General features: G+C 42.1%; 1 protein-coding gene across 4 annotated transcripts in view; it reads left to right on the forward strand.

Moving 5' to 3' along the window:
• XRRA1 (X-ray radiation resistance associated 1) overlaps positions 1-22,847 on the forward strand; it is a 94,500-nt gene that overhangs the window by 16,623 nt on the left and 55,030 nt on the right. For all 4 annotated transcript variants that reach the window (XM_065881688.1, XM_065881691.1, XM_065881692.1 and 1 more), the window contains exons 4-6: positions 360-432; positions 3,513-3,610; positions 8,843-8,976. In XM_065881688.1, the coding sequence (XP_065737760.1) occupies positions 360-432; positions 3,513-3,610; positions 8,843-8,976 (305 nt within the window). The remainder of the gene's footprint in view (positions 1-359; positions 433-3,512; positions 3,611-8,842; positions 8,977-22,847) is intronic.

A 22,847-nucleotide genomic window follows, 5' to 3' on the forward strand; every position in this document is an offset into this window, starting at 1 on the left:
GAGGGAGAAGAGTGTGATTGGGGATGGATACGTTAGGGGGAGTGGTGGTGGTCAACTCTCTGTAGTGTTCTGTTTCTTTAAGGAGATTTGAAGCAAAGACAGCAAAATATTGGGATTCATTAAAGCTGGATAGTGGTTACTCGGGCCTTCAGAGTAACATTCACTATACTTTTCTGAACGTTTGAATTATTTCATAATAGAAAAAAAAAGAAGCAGAAAAGACCTTCCTGCCTTTAACAAGTATCTGCTCCTGTTCTTACCCCTTGAGGTCTTTGCTCCTTCTGCCAGCAGCTCTGGAGCTTCAGCAAGGCCTGCAGGCAGGGAACTAATCTTGTGTTCTTTGAAATGTCTTCTCACAGGCTAAGGAAAAGGACTTCAAGCATTTTAATTCTGTGATTTACATCAATGCCTCAGAAAACCTACTGCCTCTAGGTAAGTTTTCTTCCTGAAAACTACCTTCTGCCTCTTGGCTGTCACAGCCAGTCTCTCGTGTTAGAACTTGCCTGTCAGTCCACCTGTGACTGGCCACGCATCCCTTTTTTGGAGTGCAGTAGGCTGGGTGAGGGAGAACACACAGACCTGATTCCAGTCCAGAGCTGGCACTGCCTACTCAGAACATTTCTCTGTGAGCTCCTGCTTCTCTAACTGTAAATGGAGATAATGCCCTTCCTTTTTTCCTCCCCAAGGTAGGATACCTTGTAGACTCAGATGAGATAAGTACAGTCAGCCCTCCATATCTGTGGATTCCACATCCGCAGATTCAACCAAATATGGATGGAAAATATTTGAAAAAAAATTCCAGAAAGTTCCAAAAAGCAAAACTTGAGTTTGCCATGCACTGGCAACTACTTACGTAGCATATACATTGTATTTACAATTTATGGAGCATTTACATTATGTTAGGTATCATTGGTAACCTAGAGATGATTTAAAGTATACAGGAGGCTGGGCACAGGTTATATGCAAACACTGCATCATTTTATACAGGGGACTTGAGCATCCATGATTTTGGTGTCCATGGTGGTGATGCAGGACGGTGGTGGAGGTGGGGGTTAGGGTGGGAGCGGTGGACCCAATCCCCTGCAGATACCAAGGGACTGCATGTAAGAAATTGTTAAGTCCCTGAAAGCTCCTGTAGGACTGTAAAGCCTTCTTGTTTATTCAGCAGATCCACAGCGACCCCTGCTGGGTGTCAGGACTATATGACTGCTTGGCTTTTAGAAATCAGTGTGTCCAGTTCCTGTTCTGGTGAGCTCAGTTATAGCAGGGTATACGGTCAGTGCCATGATAGAGGGAATCAGAAAATCAACCAGGCCATCAACCGGGCCTAGAGTGTCAGAGGAAATTTCTGAGAAGAAGAGTATGTAGGCTGAGACCTAAAACACAAATAGGAGTGACTCAGGAATTAGAAGGTGAGAAGGCATTTCAGGCCAACTGAGCAGTGATCAGGGGCCCTGAGGAAGCTTTGTATGTGTGCAGGGTATATAGGTAGGGGAGAATGGAGACTAGAAAGGTGGGCAAGGACTATATTATCAGGGGCCCTGGGTGACTTGGACTTAATCCTGCAGGCAAAAGAGAGCCTTGGAAGGCTTTGAAATAGAGAGGCTCAGTGGTGGCTGTGAGGAGCGTGGATTATAAGATGGAAGCCAGGAAACCTGGAAGATGGTTTCATTTTTCCAGGAGAGAGGAGGTGAGGCTTCAACCAGGGCTGTGGCAGTAAGGGTGGAGGGGATTGAGAGAGACAGAGAGAGATTCAAGAGGAGGTAGAAATAACCAGACTTGGTAACTAATGGGCATGTAGAGAAAGGGAGGAACCAAGAGGATTTACTGAGACAGACAGACTACAGGAGAGGCAGGTTTAGGGAGAAATAAGATGAATTAGTTTTGAATGCATTGAGGTTGAGGGGTGTTTTTAAAGAAGCATGTGACGAAGTCCCTGCCCTTGAGGAAACAGCATGGTCTGTCAGGAGCATGGGCTTGAAAAACAGGCAACAGGCATATGAAAAGATGCTCATCCTCACTAGTAAATAAAATAGCATCCAAGTACTATTTTCTGCCTATCAAATATTGACAAAAATGAGAAGGACTGATGACTGCCAGCATTGGTAGGGAAATGGGTACTGTCATAATCAAGTGTAATAAATTGGTGCAATATCTTTGGAAGGTAGTTTGGCGATGTCTCTTAACATAGTCTAGTAGTTCCACTCCCAGGAATTTATTCTACAGAAACATACTTGTACAAGGATGTTCATTGGAAACATCCTGAAAGCACATCTTTCTATTAGGCTCTACAGAACATTCCAACTCACAAAACCACCATAGGCCACACTTGACACCAGGTTCACTTAGAAGGCTCTGAGTAATTCCACACAGTATGCCAGCAGCACAGCATCAGCAGTTCCTCTTCAGTGGAATCCTCACTGCTGTTCATGTAGCCATCCATGAGCCATTCTCTGTGGCCCCTAGCTCAGGGCCAAAACAATGAAACTCTCATTGGGTGGATGCAGGAGCCACTCTGGCTTAGAAACCTTGTTCCCCATGGGATCAGATAGCTGTTGTAACACTCCATAGACATGGCTCCCAGAGTTCCTGCAAAGGACATGTCCAGTTATAGGCATCACCACACACACAGACGCCCAAAGTTACCGTGCCCCCTTGAGATCGTTATAGTTCATTTATAGTTTCTCCTAGTCCAGATGTGGTTTACTAACCTGGGGTCATTTTTACCATAGCAATATTGCCTAATAACACAGTAACCATACCATTTGTTTCATGTTACCAAGAGAAGAAGGCTAGAAAGTTAACCCAAGGTCCAGTTCTCAAGCAGAAGGGGAAGAGTGTTCTTAACCTTTTATCCAGATAGTCTAGCGACTATCACTAGGGGGATGGTTAACTAAAATAGGGTATGTCTATACAACAGAACATAATTCAGACATTATGCAGATCTATATGTTTTGACTTGGAACAATCTTTAAGTCATATTGTAACGGGAAAAAAGCAAGTCACAGTACAACGTGTATAGTATGATTCCCTTTTTGTAAAAAGAAGTTTGTGTGTGTGTCAGTATACACATGAGAAAAAGTCTGGGGTATTATACATGAAGCTTTGAATAGTTACCTCTAGGTGTTGAGATTAAAGGGAACTTTTATGTTTCTATGTTTTTTAAAGCTTTTTGGTGGGAATGTTTCACTTTTATAACCAGAAATAATAAAGATCATTTTTTAAATGGGCTTTGGAATTAGGCTTAGATTCAGTCCTTGGCCCTTCCACTTACCAGCAATTCTATTTCTAGCAAATCACTTAGCCTAGCTAAGCCTTGGTTTCTTCAGCAGTGGAATGGAAGTAGTAATCCCTATTTTTCAGGGGTTTTAGAGATTTAGTATCCATGTATGTAAAGCACTTTACACAGTGTCTGGCCTAACGCAGTGGGAACCCAGTAAATGACCACTGTTAATATCTTTCTCTTACGTCCTTCACAAGCCACCGTTTCTCTCTTTCTCCTCCCCCTGTAGAGGCATTTCACACATTTCCAGTCTTAAAGGAACTGGAGCTCGCATTTAATGGCATCAAAACAGTCTACGTGAAGTATGGAGACTTTAAGTCCTTGGAAGTAAGTTGGAGGTAGGGAGTTTTTGGTGCCCACCTGTATCCCTGTAAGGAATGGGTGTAAGGAGTCTACTGATTAAAACTGTTGAGAAGGGGCTCTCTGGGCCTTTATAGCCACCTTGCTTCAGGGTGTTTCTCTGGGGCGGGTGGTGGAGTTGGTGGTGGTAATAAGGGAGTGGGGCTGGTGGAGGTGGTGGCTAGTGGGTGAGAATATATTATACTTATGGCCACGGGGCGTGGTCTTGGAAAATAAATGCCAAAGGTCATGTCCAAAGGAGTCTGTGCAGAGGAGTGATTTTGAATAGAGTACTGTAGGAAGGAGAATTTGAGGGGAGATCTGGATCCAGTGGGGGTTGAGCCATGGAGGTTAAGTGCTAGGCACAGCAAATTGGACCCGCTGAACTAGAGGCGTTATGGACCGATTCCAGAGACCCATCCTGGTATGAGTGAGCCAGATTGGTTCTAATGAGCTCGGATAAGGTTATGGGCCATAGGCCCAGGGATGAGTATGAAATAAAGTAGGGCTGCTATAAGTTCTATAGCAGACTCTTGACATTTGTACATCCACAGCTGTTTTGTATTCACAAATACAAAAACTTTGTTTGCACTCTTGGCTTTCTCCTAAATTAAATTTCCCATCGTCACGCATTTTCTATACATGCTCTCATACTTCAAGTTAATCACCTCTTCAACATCCATGAAAACTTTAGGATCATTTTTCGCAAAGAAACAAAGCTTTTGTCACCACCCGGGAGTCTGCATACATGGAGAGTAGAGGACAGTAGAGCTGGCTTGAGGTGTGGGGTGGGCATCTGGCCAGGCTCACTCACTAAGTAATGGCCTCTTCCGCACATGTTGGCCTTCTAGAAGAGCTTCAGAGTCACACCTCAGCAAAATGTCTGCATGTCATGAGCCTTGGGGTTTACCCCAAAGAGCTGGTAACTTAAATTATTTAATCTACAAACGTCAAGAGTCGGCCATTCTTCATAAAAACCTCATTTAACCTGGTCTGGCCAGAGAGAGACCTTACACAAAACTGAACTTTTAAGAGTTGATGCCCTTTACATGCCAAAGTTTTAAGAAGTTTTAACCGCTTGGGATGGTAATCTTCCTAAAATGGATTATAAGTCCTTGCATTTTTAAAGCATGCTATACTGAATGTGATGGTACCTTTTCTCCATGGTTTCCAGCCATATTGAGGATAACAGTGCTTTACTATGATTTCTGACAGGAGTGGTCCTCATGCTTATCCAGGAAGCAAAGCTCTTGAAGGTCCAATAATACAGGGAGAGGGAGAGAGTAAATTTACAACAACTGATGCAATTTTGTGCTAGGTTAAAAACATTTTATACCAGAGTTTATTACAGACAGTGGGAAACTGGTTCCAGATGCTCTAGAGATACAGGGAGCCACTTCCCTCACCTACAGGCCTGGGAGCTTATTATAAGTTTCCATTAATTTTTTATTTTGCTTCTTATAAAAGTAGTTATTGAGCTTCTGTATATCATGCATTGTGCCAGGCATCCTACCTTCCTCATCCTTACCATTTCAAACCCCTACTTCAAGTGCCAGTGGGCCACAGGGAGGGGACATGACTACAGGCTCTGACCCCACAGCTGACTTACTGGTTGATCATAATGGACTTTTGGGAGGCCCTACTTCATAGTTTGATAACAACTGATGAAGATTATTTATCCAGCAGACCAGCCCTACCCAAGGGAATTTATTTACATAAGAGAGCAGACCGAAGTCAAGATGCAGAACATAGATGAGAAGAGGAAATCTCCTGGCCAATCATTTGTTTTCATCTCTCTGTGGTTTGAAAGGGCTCTCTAAGAAAAAGGATAAACCTGTCAAATGTCCTGAATTTGCAGCTCATGGCAGTGAATACTTTGATGTGTGATAAAACTTGATGTGGCTCAGCAGATGCAGCATCCAAGTTAAGAATCTTCTGTCCTTGTTTGCCAGAAAGGCTGTCACCCAGAGTAGAACTCTTCAGGAGTCAGTTTAGGAAAACAGCTTTGTCATGATTTGATTCTCTGCATACGGGCCTGAAAAAGAGTCAGCTGGAACTCTGCCCTGAAAGTCAGGAGACCTCGTTTCTAGTCTTGGTCTGCCACTACTTTGCCATACCTCCTCAGCCAAATAACTTACCTCTCTGGAACTGAAGTTTCCCCCTCTGTAAATTCTGGGCCAGCTGTGAAATTCTGCGACCTGCAGTTCTAAGACTGTTCGTTTCTTTGAGCTGCCCTTACTTCCGTAGAGAGCAGATTTGGACCCGACATGAAATAGCCAGAGCAGCCAGAGCAAGGGTCAGCAAACTTTTTTGGTAGGAGGCTGGACGGTGAATATTCTAGACCTTGCGGTCCGTACAGTCATAACTAGTCATAACTGTCATAACTAGTCCACTCTGCTGTTGTAGAAGGAGAGCAGTTGTAGACAATATGTAAGCAAAGGGACAGGGCTGTGTTCCCATAAAACTTTATGATGCTGAAATTTGAATTTTACATAATTTTCATACAATGTTATTCTTTTTGTGCTTTTTTCCTAACCATTTAAAAATGTACAAAGCATTCTTAGCTCACAGGCCATACAAAGCAGGCAGCAGGCTGGATTTGGCTTACAGGCCTTTGTTTGCCAATTTCTGAGCTAGAACACTGATGGAACAGCCCAGTATGGTTGGAATGGAGTGAGATACCATAGAGTGTGGCGATAGATGAGCCTGGCGAGGTAACGGAAGAGAGACTGTGGAGAGCCTTAGAGGGACTTTGAATCTTATCCTATGGATAACAGGGGTCCATTGAAGGATTTGGAACTGAGGAGTAATAGGGTCTGAACTGTATTTTAGAAAAACCACTGTGGCATGACTGCTGTATAAAGCATGGATTGGAAGAAACAAATATGAGAGAGATTGAGGTAGAATCCATTGCTGACTGTCCACATATGTGTATGAAGGAGAGAATGATCCCCATCTTTATCTACGTTTATCCAAGCCAGCTTTCCAGGTCTTCATCCTTGAAGGCTTCTCTCTCTGCCCCTGCCAAGTGGGATCACCCATTTGTGTGAACTCTCAAAACTTGGAATTTACTGATGGCAGCATGAACTCGGCATTCCTTTGGTGCTGGGCATCTTTCATGGCCTGTGCAGTCCTATCAAGCCCTCTGTATACCATGGACTCTACTCATACCCAAACCATTTGCAGTTCTCAGAATAAGCAAGGCTGCCTCCTGGCTTCTATACATGCCACTTGCTGTGCTGTATGTCTTTTTGCCCTTAACAATTTGGTGAATACCGACTAGTCTCTGAGGACAGCTTAAGCATCACCTGCTCCGTGAAGCCCGTCTGGGCCCCCTGGTGGAGCTCAAACATCTATCCCAGCAGCATTGCTACTTAAACAGACACATATATGTATCTAGCTGCCCAACTAGGCTGTGAGCTCACACAGGGCAGGGACTGGTTCAAAGTAAGCCTTCAGTATAGGGGCCTTGAATGAAGGGATTGTGATGACCATGGCAGCCAACATTAAGCATTTACGGTGCACTAGGCTTGATGCTAAAGGCTTTACCTACATAATTCCTCATAAAAATCCATTATTATTTCCACTTTATAGATAAGGAAACTTGGTTAAGTATTGATAATTTGCCCAAGATCACACAATTAGCCAGGACTTAAACCCAGGTCTACAGAGTCTGTCAATTAAGTACTAAAGTGGAGTACCAAACCCAGTCCTCCTCCAGCAATGACCTGCAGTCAGTTGTGTATGTGTGACTGACTGTATTTCACTGAAGTGGCGGACCAGAAACCTTGTCCCTGCACCAGTGGGATAAGATGCGGAAACTGGCCCCATTCAGTAGGCGTCTATGGGTGTGTGTTGGTGGAGGTATTACTGAGTACTGCTTGCCACACAGCAAGCCAATAAATTGAGAGATAAGGTGTTTGGGCAAGGAATAGTGACTTTATTTGGAAACCCAGCAGACCAAGAAGATGGTGGTCTAGTGTCCCAAAGAACCATCTTGCCTGAGTTAGAATTCAGGCTTCTTTTATACTAAAAGAGGAGGGAGTAAAGTCTAACATTTCCTGGTTCTGGTCAGCCTCCGGAGGGGGCTGTTAATTTCTTCCTTCCTGCAGTCATTCACAGGTGGGCCTGATCAGGATGTTTCCTGTGAGATAAAGGTATTTTAGCTTAATGCTCATTACTTGGGAGGTGGGGTTCCCAGAGATGGGCCATTACGTATAATTTAAGCTTATAGGCAACATTCCTTTAGTGATTAACTTGTGATAGAGTACAAAGGTTCTTCCCTATTACAGAGGGAGAGGGAAGGGAGCAGACTTGTACATAAAAGCTAAAGTGAGTGTCCAGAGAGGCTCTTCTAGAAGAGGGAGACCAGAGACTGGGGTGATATAATTTATCACAGTTGCCTTTGTCTTTGCAGAGAGAAACTGTTTCCTGACTGGTCTCCTAACTCAAGTCAACTATCTCATGAATCTAGATGGCTAGTTAGAAAGTGCTTTATGGTGAGGTGTCAGTTTGGGTCATTGTCCTAATAAGCCAGTTCATTTCAGCTGGGTTTTTAATGTGCATCTACTATGTGCCAGGTACTATGCTAGATTATAAGGATACATCGATACAGTGACAAGGTGCTTCACCTCAGAGAGTTTATAGCCTAGTCCACCACTGTGTGCCAGCAACTGCTTAGCACATCCATGTACCAGTACCTTATTCCTCAGGCTTATGTCCAGTTATCACAGTTACCTGGCTGACTGTGAGCAGTAACCTCAGAACAGTCTAGATAAAGCACTCAAAGTCAGAGGAGGGAGAGATTCCATCTGGCTGGGGAATTAAGAAAGGTTTTATAAGGAGGCAGCTTTTGAACTGGCCTTTTAGGACTTGGATTCAGATACATGGAGAAAGGGCATTCCTGAGTGAAAAGCTCAAGCAAAGATCTCTACATGGGGTGTGGCAAGGAATGGGGAGCAGTCACTTTGGCCAGCACCATGGGGTAAACAAAGGCTTGCAGTATGGGGGCTGAGGCTGGCAAATAGGTTGGACATAGTAGAATGACTCCAGTAGACCTTGGAAGTTAATCCTGAGAGTCAGGAGGGTTTTAGCCTGTGGGCGATGGGCCCTCCTGGAAGGTTAAAAAAAAAAAAAAAAAATCCAGCTCCCACCTCATGTATGAGCATCATTGTCACGAGTAGTGCTTCTGTTTCCCCATCTTATATCTTTGTGCCGTAGTTCCTGGACCTGTCCTTCAACAGCCTCACTGCGGAGGCCATCTGTGATCTGGGGCTTCTGCCACACCTCCGTGTCCTGCTCCTCACAGGCAATGGGCTCACCTCCCTGCCACCCAATTTGGCTGTCGCAGAGCAGTAAGTTCTACAATCCCGGAGTCTGTCCCATGTGTTTCCCTCCTGAGCCTTTGTCTGGGTACATGTGTCCAAAGAAATAGTCCAAAGCAGCTCAAAAGGTCTGTAAGGACAGGCTGTGAGTGCTCAAAGCAGGTAGAATGCCACCTACTGAAGCTCCCAGAAAAGGCACTGGTGGGAACAGAGCCCCAGAGGTTCGGGAGGCCTCAGCTGGGTTTCCCACACTCCTCTGTGCTATTAGGAGAGACGCCGGTGTCTGGAGAGTCACTTTCCCTCCCTCTGATCGGTCACTGGTAAGTTGTGGCTATTGCTCTTGCCAGACTATTCCCCTTCAGGAACCCTCTAAATAAGATTTGCATATTCCCATTCTGCACATTTGCTGAGCCATGCCTTCTGGCCAGAATGTACTGGTCTTTCCTCGCTTAATAATAGCAATGAGTCTGTCATACAGAGTGAAGTAAGTCAGAAAGAGAAAAACAAATATTGTATGCTAACACATATATATGGAATCTTAAAAAAAAAAATGGTTCTGAGGGGGAAGGGTAAGCTGGGATGAAGAGAGAGAGTGGCATGGACATATATACCAAAATATAAAATACCAAATATAAAATAGATAGCTAGTGGGAAGCAGCCACATAGCACAGGGAGATCAGCTCAGTGCTTTGTGTCCACCTAGAGAGATGGGGTGGAGTGGGGGAGGGAGACGCAATAGTGAGGGGATATGGGGATGTATGTATATGCATAGCTGATTCACTTTGTTATACAGCAGAAACTAACACAACATTGTAAAGCAATTATACTTCAGTAAAGATGTAAAACAAAAACAAATAAGATATAAGGATGTAATGTACAGCACAGAGAAAATAGCCAATATTGTATAATAACTTTATGTGGAGTATAATTTATAAAAATATCAAATCACTATGTTGTACACCTGAAACTAATACAATATTGTAACTAAACTTAACTAAAAATTTAAATTAAAAAAAATAATGATACGTGTGTAATGCTTACTATGTGTCAGACAACACTCTTCTGTCACACTAAACATATACTAACTCATTTAATCCTCACAACCCTATGAGGTAAGTGCCCTATTATTATCCCCATTTTATAGATGAGGAAATTGAGGCACAGATAGGTTACATAACTCAACCAGAGTTACAAAGCTAATAAGTGGCAGAATCTGAACCAAGTCCGTCTGACTCCAGAGACCCTGCTTACGACCATTACATTCTCTTCTTATGTAGATTCTGTACATATTCCGAGGGCTATCTCAGACCGTCCTCTTTTCCCTATGAGAAGCCTTCCCATATTAACCATTTGTAAGTGTACAGTTCAGTGACATTAAGTACATTCACATTGTTGTGCAACCATCACCATCATCCTGCTCCAAAACTCTGTTCATCTTGCAAAAATTCCATCAGCTTTGACTGATGGATATGACCCTTTTAAGAAGAACACCAGAGAAGCAAGAAGAACTACAGTCCTGCAGCCTGTGGAACAAAAACCATGTTCACAGAAAGATAGACAAGATGAAAAGGCAGAGGGCTATGTACCAGATGAAGGAACAAGATAAAACCCCAGAAAAAAAACTAAATGAAGTGGAGATAGGCAACCTTCCAGAAAAATAATTCAGAATAATGATAGTGAAGATGATCCAGGACCTCGGAAAAAGAATGGACGTAAAGATTGAGAAGATGCAAGAAATGTTTAACAAAGACCTAGAAGAATTAAAGAAAAAACACCTAGAAGAATTAAAGAACAAACAAACAGAGATGAACAATACAATAACTGAAATGAAAACTATGCTAGAAGGAATCAATAGCAGAATAACTGAGGCAGAAGAACGGATAAGTGACCTGGAAGGCAGAATAGTGGAATTCACTGCTGCGGAACAGAGTAAAGACAAAAGAATGAAAAGAAATGAAGACAGCCTAAGAGACCTCTGGGACAACATTAAACACAACAACATTCGCATTATAGGGGTCCCAGAAGGAGAAGAGAGAGAGAAAGGACCCGAGAAAATATTTGAAGAGATTATAGTCAAAAACTTCCCTAACATGGGAAAGTAAATAGCCACCCAATTCCAGGAAGCGCAGCAAGTTCCATACAGGATAAACCCAAGGAGAAACACGCTGAGACACATAGTAATCAAATTGGCAAAAATAAAATACAAAGAAAAATTATTGAAAGCAGCAAGGGAAAAATGACAAATAACATACAAGGGAACTCCCATAAAGTTAACAGCTGATTTCTCAGCAGAAACTCTACAAGCTACAAGGGAGTGGCATGATATACTTAAAGTGATGAAAGGGAGGAACCTACAACCACGATTACTCTACCCAGCAAGGATCTCATTCAGATTCGATGGAGAAATCAAAAGCTTTACAGACAAGCAAAAGCTAAGAGAATTCAGCACCGCCAAACCAGCTCTACAACAAATGCTAAAGGAACTTCTCTAAGTGGGAAACACAAGAGAAGAAAAGGACCTACAAAACAAACCCAGAACAATTAAGAAAATGGTCACAGGAACATACATATCGATAATTACCTTAAATGTGAATGGATTAAATGCTCCAACCAAAAGACACAGGCTTGCTGAATGGATACAAAAACAAGACCCATATATATGCTGTCTACAAAAGACCCACTTCAGACCTAGGGACACATACAAACTGAAAGTGAGGGGATGGAAAAAGATATTCCATGCAAATGGAAATCAAAAGAAAGCTGGAGTAGCAATACTCATATCAGATAAAATAGACTTTAAAATAAAAAATGTTACAAGAGACAAGGAAGGACACTACATAATGATCAAGGGATCAATCCAAGATATAACAATTATAAATATATATGCACCCAACATAGGAGCACCTCAATACATAAGGCAACTGCTAACAGCTATAAAAGAGGAAATCAACGGTAACACAATAATAGTGGGGGACTTTAACACCTCACTTACACCAATGGACGGATCCTCCAAAATGAAAATAAATAAGGCAACAGAAGCTTTAAATGACACAATAGACCAGATAGATTTAATTGATATTTATAGGACATTCCATCCCAAAACAGCAGATTACACTTTCTTCTCAAGTGCGCACAGAACATTCTCCAGGATAGATCACATCTTGGGTCACAAGTCAAGCCTCAGTAAATTTAAGAAAATTAAAATCATATCAAGCATCTTTTCTGACCACAACGCTATGAGATTAGAAATGAATTACAGGGGGAAAAAAGGTAAAAGACACAAACACATGGAGGCTAAACAATACGTTACTACATAAGCAAGAGATCACTGAAGAAATCAAAGAGGAAATCAAAAAATAGAGACAAATGACAGTGAAAACATGATGATCCAAAACCTTTGGGATGTAGCAAAAGCAGTTCTAAGAGGGAAGTTTATAGCTATACAACCCTACCTCAAGAAACAAGAAAAATCTCAAACAATCTAAGTTTACACCTAAAGGAACTAGAGAAAGAAGAACAAACAATACCCAAAGTTAGCAGAAGGAAAGAAATCATAAAGATCAGAGCAGAAATAAATGAAATAGAAACAAAGAAAACAATAGCAAAGATCAATAAAACTAAAAGCTTGTTCTTTGAGAAGATAAACAAAATTGATTAACCATTAGCCAGACTCATCAAGAAAAAGAGGGAGAGGACTCAAACCAATAAAATTAGAAATGAAAGAGGAGAAGTTACAACAGACACGGCAGAAATACAAAGCATCCTAAGAGACTACTACAAGCAACTCTATGCCAACAAAATGGACAACCTGGAAGAAATGGACAAATTCTTAGAAAGGTATAACCTTCTAAGACTGAACGAGGAAGAAATAGGAAATATGAACAGACCAATCACAAGTAATGAAATTGAAACTGTGATTAAAAATCTTCCAACAAACAAAAGTCCAGGACCAGATGGCTTCACAGGTGAATTCTATCAAACATTTAGAGAAGAGATAACACCCATCCTTCTCAAACTCTTCCAAGAAATTGCAGAGGAAGGAACACTCCCAAACTCATTCTATGAGGCCACCATCACCCTGATACTAAAACCAGACAAAGAGACTACAAAAATAGAAAATTACAGACCAATATCACTGATGAATATAGATGCAAAAATCCTCAAGAAAATACTAGCAAACAGAATCCAACAACACATTAAAAGGATCATACACTGTGATCAAGTGGGATTTATCCCAGGGATGCAAGGATTCTTCAATATACGAAAATCAATCAATGTGATACACCATATTAACAAATTGAAGAATAAAAACCATATGAGCATCTCAATAGATGCAGAAAAAGCTTTTGACATAATTCAACACTCTCCAGAAAGTGGGCATAGAGGGATAAAAACTCTCCAGAAAGTGGGCATAGAGGGAACCTACCTCAACATAATAAAGGCCATATACGACAAACCCACAGCAAACATCATTCTCAATGGTGAAAAACAAAGCATTTCGTCTAAGATCAGGAACAAGACAAGGATGTCCACTCTCACCACGCTTATTCAACATAGTTTTGGAAGTCCTAGCCACGGCAATAAGAGAAGAAAAAGAAATAAAAGGAATACAAATTGGAAAAGAAGAAGTAAAACTGTCACTGTTTGCAGATGACACGATACTATACATAGAGAATCCTAAAGATGCCGCCAGAAAACTACTAGAGCTAATCAATGAATTTGGTAAAGTTGCAGGATACAAAATTAATGGACAGAAATCTCTTGCATTCCTATACACTAATGATGAACAATCTGAAAGAGATATTAAGGAAACATTCCCATTTACCATTGCAACAAAAAGAATAAAATACCTAGGAATAAATCTACCTAGGGAGACAAAAGACCTGTTTGCAAAAAACTATAAGACACTGATGAAAGAAATTAAAGATGATAAAAAAAAAAGAACACCAGATAATTCCCTGGATTCCAAACATATTCCTTTTTGCCCTCAAGGTATAGCAGCCGTCATACCTATTGTTGATTGTCAATATCAGTCACCTAGCCAATATCATAAACCCTTGTTTTCCTGCCTGTTGATTCAGTGGAATGAGCAGCCCAAGTGGCCAGTAGTGAACTTAATTTCCAGTTAAGTGGAACTATTCTTGTGTCGCCTGTAAAAGTATTCCTCCCTAGGAAACTAAAACCTCTAACTCAAGAGCTCAAAGCCGCAGGAATTACAAGCTGCAAGTGGATTGTTGTGTATAATTATAAGAGGAGCTGCTTTCATTTTCATTCATTCATTCCTAGGCCCTTATGCTCTGGTTGTGAGAAAAACAGCATCAGTCTTGGTTGCTAGTTTGTGTGACACTCCATCCTGTAAGTCCACACCCAAACCTCACAGTGGGTAGTTTGCCAGCTAGTGCAATAAATAAGTTGTCAAAAGACTATCTTGACATTCTTTTAGGTCAGCGACTTCTGCGTGATGGAGTATATGGTAAAAAATTAAACCCCACGTATGTGAGCCCATTCTTATACTTCTTTGCCATGAATTGTGTTCCATGGTTAGAAGCAATGTTATATGCACTACCAGAATAATGAATAAGACATTCGAAAGTCCACAGATTGTGATGCTGGCAGAACATTGTGGTCAGGGATGGAAAATCCATGTCTCAAATACATATTTATTTCAGTAAGAAAAAAAAATCACTGCCCTTTTTATGAAGGCAGGTGTGCACTGTAGCCATCCTACGGGGTGACTGGCTAATCCTCCCAGAAATGGTGCCATGTTAGGGGCTCAGCGTTGGCCTCTGCGGGTGCTCTGCAGGGGTGGTAGGCAGATATGCTTTGTTGAGGGTGAGTGTGTAGCCTCCTTCCCTGCTGCCAAGGCCATTTTGCAAGTGCCAGGGTATCCAACTGACACTCATGGAATGGGTCATCTTGTCCACCTGATCACTGAGAGTCTCCTCTGCAGTGGAAGTCTTTGGGAGCATTCACATGGGATAGAAATAGTCCTTACACATCCTTTTCATCCTGAGAGGTCTGTTCACATGATTTCCCCTCAGACCTCCCCGTCAGCAGTTTTACATTATTTTTTCCAAACTTTGACTCTTCAGCTAAACCACTGCCCATGAATCAGCATAGACCTGTACTTCTGGCTATCTCGCCAACCAAGGAAAATGAACAATCAGATATGTTGCTCTAGGTTTTACATATTAGGAGGATTTCTTCTCCCCTGTCTTTCAGAGCCACCTTTGTATGGAGTTATAATCCTGCAACAGTCTGGTTTTGGTTAGTATTAGCATATCATGCAAAATCATTTGTAAACCTAGCTCCAGATTTTTCTCCTACACCCAGTGGTCATAGGACGTTTGTTTTGGGTTGATGGAGAAGTAACAGTACAGCAGGAGTAGGTATCACAGGAATCTAAGCAATATTAGTTCACGCAACTTTTCCAGGTTTGCTTGAGCCTGATCTCCAATGTTGCTTTCATTTGATGAGGGAGTTCTGCACATTCAGTTCATGTTGAACAGCTCAGGAGGCATGGTCGCCTTGGTGTCCCATGGTCAGGTGTTCAGTCTCTACCAACATGCAGTAGTAAGCCAGAAACTGTTTTTCATAAGGAAAATAGTTGTCTGCAGAATAGAGCATAACTTTGCTCAAAAATGTTTCTGTAATTGGTGCCTTTGAAAGGCTCTATTCATAGAATGAGCAACCATTAATTTATCATCCAAACCAAGACATAGTTGAGGGGGAAAAGTACCACTATTAATTATTTTGGGATAACAGGTGAAAACTCAGACTGTCCTTGAAAACCAGGATGTATGGTAACCCTATCTATGCAGCCTTAAGACATTTACAGCACAGCTGGACCTACCGATTAATAACACCCAATACCCTTGGCCAAAGATATAATGCCCAAAAAGCAGCTTGCATGGCAGTTGGACTTGTTGCAGAGCCTTGCCTTGCTCTGGATCCCACACAAAACTGGCAGCCTCAGTAAATGGAGCAGAATAGCACAAATGTTTTATGTGTAGCTGCCCAAATCAGAAAAGGCCAACAAAGCTTTGTGCCTTTTTCTTAGTAGCAGGTGGTGAAAGGTGTCTTTCACATTGGAGGTATATTCCAACATGCTCCAGATACCTGGACATCAAGGAAATTAATCAAGGTGTCAGTTCCTTGAATTTTTACAAGGTTTACCTCCATCCTGTGGCACACTCCATACTGAGGCATCTGAGGTATTTGAATTTCCTGCCCATCAGCTCCAATCAACATGGTGTTCTGTGGAATACCAAAATAATCAAGATCCCTAAGCAAAAGATTATAATAGGGCTAAAGAGTTGGTGTAGCCCCCAGAGAAGAGAACAAAGGTATACTGCTGTCCCTGTCAGGCGAAAGCATATGGCTTCTGGTAGTTCTTGTTCATTGATAAAGGGAAAGAAACATCTGGCATGTCCTTAGCTGTATCACAAGTGTTAGGGGCTGTGTTGATGTGCTACAGTTAGAAGAGTCTACATATGGAACAGCAGCTGAAATTGGAATCACCACTTGATTGAGTTGATAGTAATCTATAGTAATTACTCAAGACCTGTCTTCTGTACAACCCAAATAAACAAGTTAAACAGGGATGTCATAGGACTCATTATCCTTATCCCTTTCCAGTGTTTAGTGTTTGCAGTAATCTCTGCAATTACCTCTGGGTTGTGGAATTATTTTTGGTTTACTGTTTTGGAAGCAAAATTCCTAGGGCTTCAATTTGGCCCCTCCTATTATAATAGCCCTTGCTTTTTTGGTCAGTAAAACAAGTGTGGTTATTCTGTCAGTTGCTTAGTATGTCTGTTTATACATTCAGGAACTGGGGATATAACCACACAGTAGGTTTGTGACTTCACTGGGTCCATTCACAGGCTAAATTTCCATTCTCCCATCAGATCTTCACAATCCCCCACTTTGCATGGTGGGCCACCCATGCCTTTCATATCCCCAGACATTAACACCAATCTGTAGATATTTTCTAGTAACTAGTAATTCTTGAAAGCATTGTTCATTAGAACTTTCTGTAATGTTGGAAATGTTCTATATCTGCATTGTCCAGTATGGTAGCCACTAGTCATATTGAGCACTTGAAATGTGGTTAGTGTGACTGAGGAGCTGAATATTTCATTTTATTAAGTTTAATTAGTTTTAATTTAAATGTAAATAGTCAGGAACTGAATGAGAGACCATGACTCTCCCTTCGGGCAACTCAAATCACTTTTTTTTCTCATCAGATCTAGAGTTTTTGGTTATATAGATCACCAATAATTCCAAATCGTCTTAATTCATTTACAGAAATTGGAGTTGGTTGAAGCTAGTCTTCAATCCCTGCAAGGAACACACTGTTTCTAGTTCACACTTCTTCCTAGGATTTAGTCCTCCACTGCCCTAACTTAAAACGGGCAGTTGATTAGGGCTCCCTTTCTGTGGCACACCCTGGACTCCAATTTTTGGCCTCCTGGGCTAACAAGGTTGTCAGAATCTCTGCTCAGCTTCTTAGCCTCTCACCCACTTCTGTAGTTAGCAGGGAGCCGTAGGGGAAAAGTGGCCCCAAATGGTACATGAATCCCTTTGGGTTTCCTCCTTCTTCTAAATCTTGGTCCCCCAACTTTTCACAGCTTGTTAGTTCCCAGATGTCTTAAAGAAGATTATTTTTAATGTACATATTTTGTCTGGATTTTAGAATTTATACTTAGGGGAGAGTTGCCTCACGTTATTTAGTCTGCAGGACCCAAAGCTTTTCCATTTATTTTGGCCAGGTGCCTAGGTGCCTGGTATGGAACCATTTTAAAATAAACCAAACTAGCTGGATATTTTAGGAAACACTCTGACAATCCAAATTTGGGCTAGAGTTTTCAAGAGGACCAGCCTGCCCTCCCCCCTCCCCTTCTCTGTTCACTCCAAGGCAGTTTTCCCCTGGTTGTGGGATGAGGGGAATGGGTTTAGTTCTGGTTCACTCTCTCCTGAGGGTACCTCTCTTTAGGATCCCAGATTCATGTGGGGCGTCTCCAATTACATGCCTGCCTTTGTATAAGATCAGCAAATATCCTTAAGGCAAAAGTGGCTTCTTGTGCTCAGTTTCTGTCTCTGGAGTTTTAGATTTTGGCACACTACTTCCTTACTGTCTTTGCATCTCTTACATGGTTTTATTTATTTATTTTTAAAATTTTTATTGGAGTACAGTTGATTTACAATGTTGTGTTAGTTTCAGGTGTACCGCAAAGTGAATCAGTTATATGTATACACATACCCACTCTTTTTTAGATTCTTTCCCCATATAGGTCATTACAGAGTATTGAGAAGAGTTCCCTGTGCTATACAGTAGGTCCTTATTAGTTATCTATTTTACATATAGTAGTGTGTATATGTCAAGCCCAGTCTCCCAATTTATCCCTCCCTCCTCCTTTCCCCCTTGGTAACCATAAGTTTGTTTCGCCATCTGTGACTCTGTTTCTGTTTTGTAGATAAGTTTATTTGTACTCTTTTTTTAGATTCCACATATAAGTGATATCATATGATATTTGTCTTTCTCTGACGTACTTCACTCAGTATGGCAATCTCTAGGTCCATCCATGTTGCTGCAAATGGCATTATTTTGTTCTTTTCTATAGCTGAGTAATATTCCATTGTATATAAGTACCACGTCTTCTTTATCCATTTATCTGTAGATGGATATTTAGGTTTCTTCCATGTCCTGGCTGTTGTAAATAGTGCTGCAATGAACATTGGGGTGCATGTATCTTTCCAAAGTATGGTTTTTCTCTGGATATATGCCCAAGAGCAGGATTACTGGATCATATGGTAGCTCTAAATGATGGGTCTTTTTTCTTTTTATACTTTATTCATCATTCTAGTTGTTTTCAAGTGGAAAGTCTTATCACATAAAATAAGGCAAGTCTCCACCACTCTGCACTTCCTAGTTCTTTACATATAAGAAAAGCAGAATAAATGTACTCCTGCTTACATCAGAGTATCAACTGAAATAATTATGCTTTGAAAGCGATGAGACTCCAGACAACTACTATTGTCATTTCCTCCCTGCACATCTGTCCACACTCAGTATGCTCTATGGATTCCCCTTTTCTGCCAATCTCTTAAATCTTGGTGGTCCCCCATTGTCCACTCTCAACCCACCGTTTTTCTTAATCTTTACAGTCTTTCTTAGTGGTCTCATCCCTTCCCAAGTCTTAGTTATTTCTCTACTTCACTTCTGTCTTCTGAGCTATACGCCCATGTATCCTGCTTATCATACCAAACTCATCAGACACATGCCCATGCCAACATCTCCTCCTTCTGCGTCCCTGTCCTCAGTGGTGGGCACTGCTCTTCATCTGCTGTGCAGTTGTGCAGGCTAGAAACACGGTCAGCAGCCTGAATTCTTTCCTTCCTCACCTTGCACATCCATTCAGTCGCCAGATTCTGTGAATTGTACTTCCTAAATTTTTCTTAAACTTGCCCTTTTCTGTTACCCTCCTGTTTGGTCTCAGTCTCCAGTTTCTCACCTCCCAGTCCATCCTCACCATCAGCCAGAGTGATGTTTCTAAAATGCACATCTGAGTCTATCACCACCCTGCTTAAAGTCCTTCAGCAGCTTCCCAACATTCTAAACTCCATTAACATTGATTACAAGGCTTTTCACGGCTTGACTCTGCCTAGTTCTCCATCCTCTGTTCTCCTTTTTTCCATTTCACAACATACCTCATCTACTCTGAACTATTTATATCTCCATTTCCGGGTAGATCATGGTCTGTCTGGGTGAGTTAGGGGAATCATATTTGACCTACTCCATCTTTAGACTGCTCTCTTACTTATTTTGACTGACAGCTGATACTTTGCCTCTCCCATTAGGCCTATTCCCTTTCCCCCTTGGACCTCAAGAGTCGGCTCTCAGGCTTGACCAGCACGGAGCAGAGGGGCATTGTGACCTCCTTTTTTCTCATCACTATCTTCCTAATAATGCCACTTGAAAGAGCACTAGCTTTTAGCAGCCACATCGTAAGTCCTTTCTTACACAAGCAAGCTGTTAAGCCATGTCTCCCGCATCCTGTGTTTGCATGGTGGGTTTTCTGTATCTTATCACAGAAGCTGAACTGAATTTGAACAAACATTAGTGTTTGCTAAATTTCGTCTTGTTTGCTATAGTCCTTGGTCTAGTCTGTTGAACAATAATTTTAGCCTAATCCAAAGTCTTACAATGTAAAGTAAAAGAAATCCTTTTCCATCATATAGATAGAGGGAGGAGCTGACTAGGCCCAGAGATGCTTGACACCGACTAGAAATCACACAGCAAGCAAAGCAGCAGCACCACCAGAACCAGAGCCCAGGGCCTCTGATCCCCACTCCTATGCTTTTTCTAAAATGGGACACGAGTTCCCATTCCTGAATGGGAATCCAACCACTGGGGCATACTTCTACCTGCTAAAAAATTCCATTAAAGCTATCAGATTTTAGGGGCTTCCCTGGTGGTGCAGTGGTTGAGAGTCCGCCTGCCGATGCAGGGGACACGGGTTCGTGCCCCAGTCCGGGAAGATCCCACATGCCGCAGAGTGGCTGGGCCCGTGAGCCATGGCCGCTGAGCCTGTGCGTCCGGAGCCTGTGCTCCTCAACGGGAGAGGCCACAACAGTGAGAGGCCCGTGTACCGAAAAAAACAAAAAACAAAAAACTATCAGATTTTAAATCGTATCAATTCCTTCTGCCAAGAGAAGGTATAATAAAAATAGCACTACTCTGAACAGCTGGAAACCTTGGTTTCTCCATTACTGACAGACACCTGCCACTTCAAAAAGCTCTTCTCCCAAAACTGCCACAGGAAAGGCTCACTGGGGGAGTCTGATGCTTTCCTGTGAAGCTTTGCATCTTGTCTTCCTCACCTACCTATTGATGGCCCCCCTATTTTAAGACATCTATTTTAGAGACAGAATGAAACTTCTCTATGTTATAATTAGAGTTGAACTTTAAAAAGGTTTGTTTCAGGGCTTAAGAGGAATTTTTTGAAGGCTTATTTCTTAGCTGTTTCATATTCCACTGGAGTAAAATAAAGATTGGCCAGTTATTTATAAATCAACAGAGCTTCTGGGCACCGTCCTGTAATTGCTTTCAGGTAGATTAAAATGTCAGTGTATGAAAGTTGGTCCTTTCAGGAAGAGGAAAAGTCATCCATGACCCGGAAAAGTACCATGAACTAAAGGCTTCTTTCCTTCTCTGTTGAGTTTCTCTGGTCTTTGGACTTGAAGCCTCTTCCCCCACACCTTGCCAGGGCTCTTTCGGAAACCATATCTGACCTTTGCCTTTTTTTTAGTCAGAACTATCATGGTTATAATCTACAGAAATCCATCAATATTAGAGTAACAAAAAAGGAGGAATTTACTCTAAGAACAATGGGGCATCTAACAGCCATGCCTTAGGGACATACTGAATGTAGGTCCTGAGCAGTGTGGAAGAGCCCAGAAGTTCTGTCTCTCAGCTTTCACATATGCTCATCTCTGTGACTTGCTCCATTTGTCTTTACAGGTGAGCACCTGTCTCTCTCTGGGCCCCGTGATGGGCCACACATGACTAGCCAGAGCTCCTAAAAATATTACAGCTCCAGCCACAAAGCAATGATTTTTCTCTGGTTGCTCTCCCTCTCTCGCAGTTCTTAAGAACATGGCAAACTCCCTCTCCATTCTTTTTTTTTTTTCGACCACACCATGCAGCTTATGGGATTTTAGTTTCCCAACCAGAGATCAAGCCCAGGCCCTCAGCAGTGAGAGCATGGAGTCTTAACCCTTACCCGCTGGACTGCCAGGGAATTCCCTCCCACTCCATTCTTCATGGTTTAGCTTAAACACTGCCTTCCCTGAGTCCTCCACACCGGGGTCGGTGACTCCCATCACACTTCATGCCTGCCTCTGCTGTGGCATTTGTCTCACTGTGTGCTGTGCATCCACCTCCTCCACGAGACTCTAATAAGCACCTTGAGAGGGGAATGTGTTCCTTTTCTCTTTGTATTCCCAGTCCCTGGCTCCACAAATACGTGTTGAAGAAATTCATGAATGTGAATGAATGAATGAATGACTACACGGCTGGCTATATGCTGTCTTGAAATTCATCTTTGAAATATTCCTGCCTTTAGGTGTACTCTTACAGTCCTTTTGGACTTTTGAACTCATTGCCTACCTTTGTCAAGTTCTCTCCAGCCCAGCCAACAGCTACCGTTCCACTTCCCCACCCTTTAATCCACAGAGATCTTGAAGATGTGATGTGAGAGGCGGGTGCTGCCGTGGAAAGGGCCTGGGGTTTGGAGTTGAGTTTGAGCTCTACCACTTTCTGGCTGTGAGATTTTGGGCAAGGGACTCTGAGTTTGAATTTCTTCATCTGAAAAGGAGATGGATAACACCAGTCCTTCTCAGTGCTATTCTAAGATGACATGTATAAAACAGCTAACAATTCCAGGAATGCAGTAGGCTCAGAAGAAAGGCTGCTTTCCTATCCTCTTATTGTAGGCACATCTGTGATTTACATATGTGTATGTGTGTTTTGTGACTGGATATCCCTATGTGTTTTCGTGTATATAGAGGATGGAGTTGGAGGGAGGAATGAAAACACGATGTGAGTCATCTGCCTTTCACGTGCTTAAAAATAAATACCTAGGCCTCATCCACCTGGGGACACAAATGAGGTCACATCATTCATTGATGGTAGTACCACCATCAATGATGCCACCACTTCCTGCCCCACCTGTGTGATTCAGGACCTCAGCCTGTTAAATCCCACTCTCAAGTGTTTCTGGGAATCCTCAGAGAGTTTGAATTTAAGAGAAGACTTCCCAATTCCATACTGATGTGTGCACTTTACCAAGTCACTTTAGAGGAGAGCCTCACTGTGGTTAGGGATGGTGCCCTTCATC

The sequence above is a fragment of the Phocoena phocoena genome, chromosome 8 (genome assembly GCF_963924675.1).
Source record: "Phocoena phocoena chromosome 8, mPhoPho1.1, whole genome shotgun sequence".
NCBI lineage: Eukaryota > Metazoa > Chordata > Mammalia > Artiodactyla > Phocoenidae > Phocoena > Phocoena phocoena.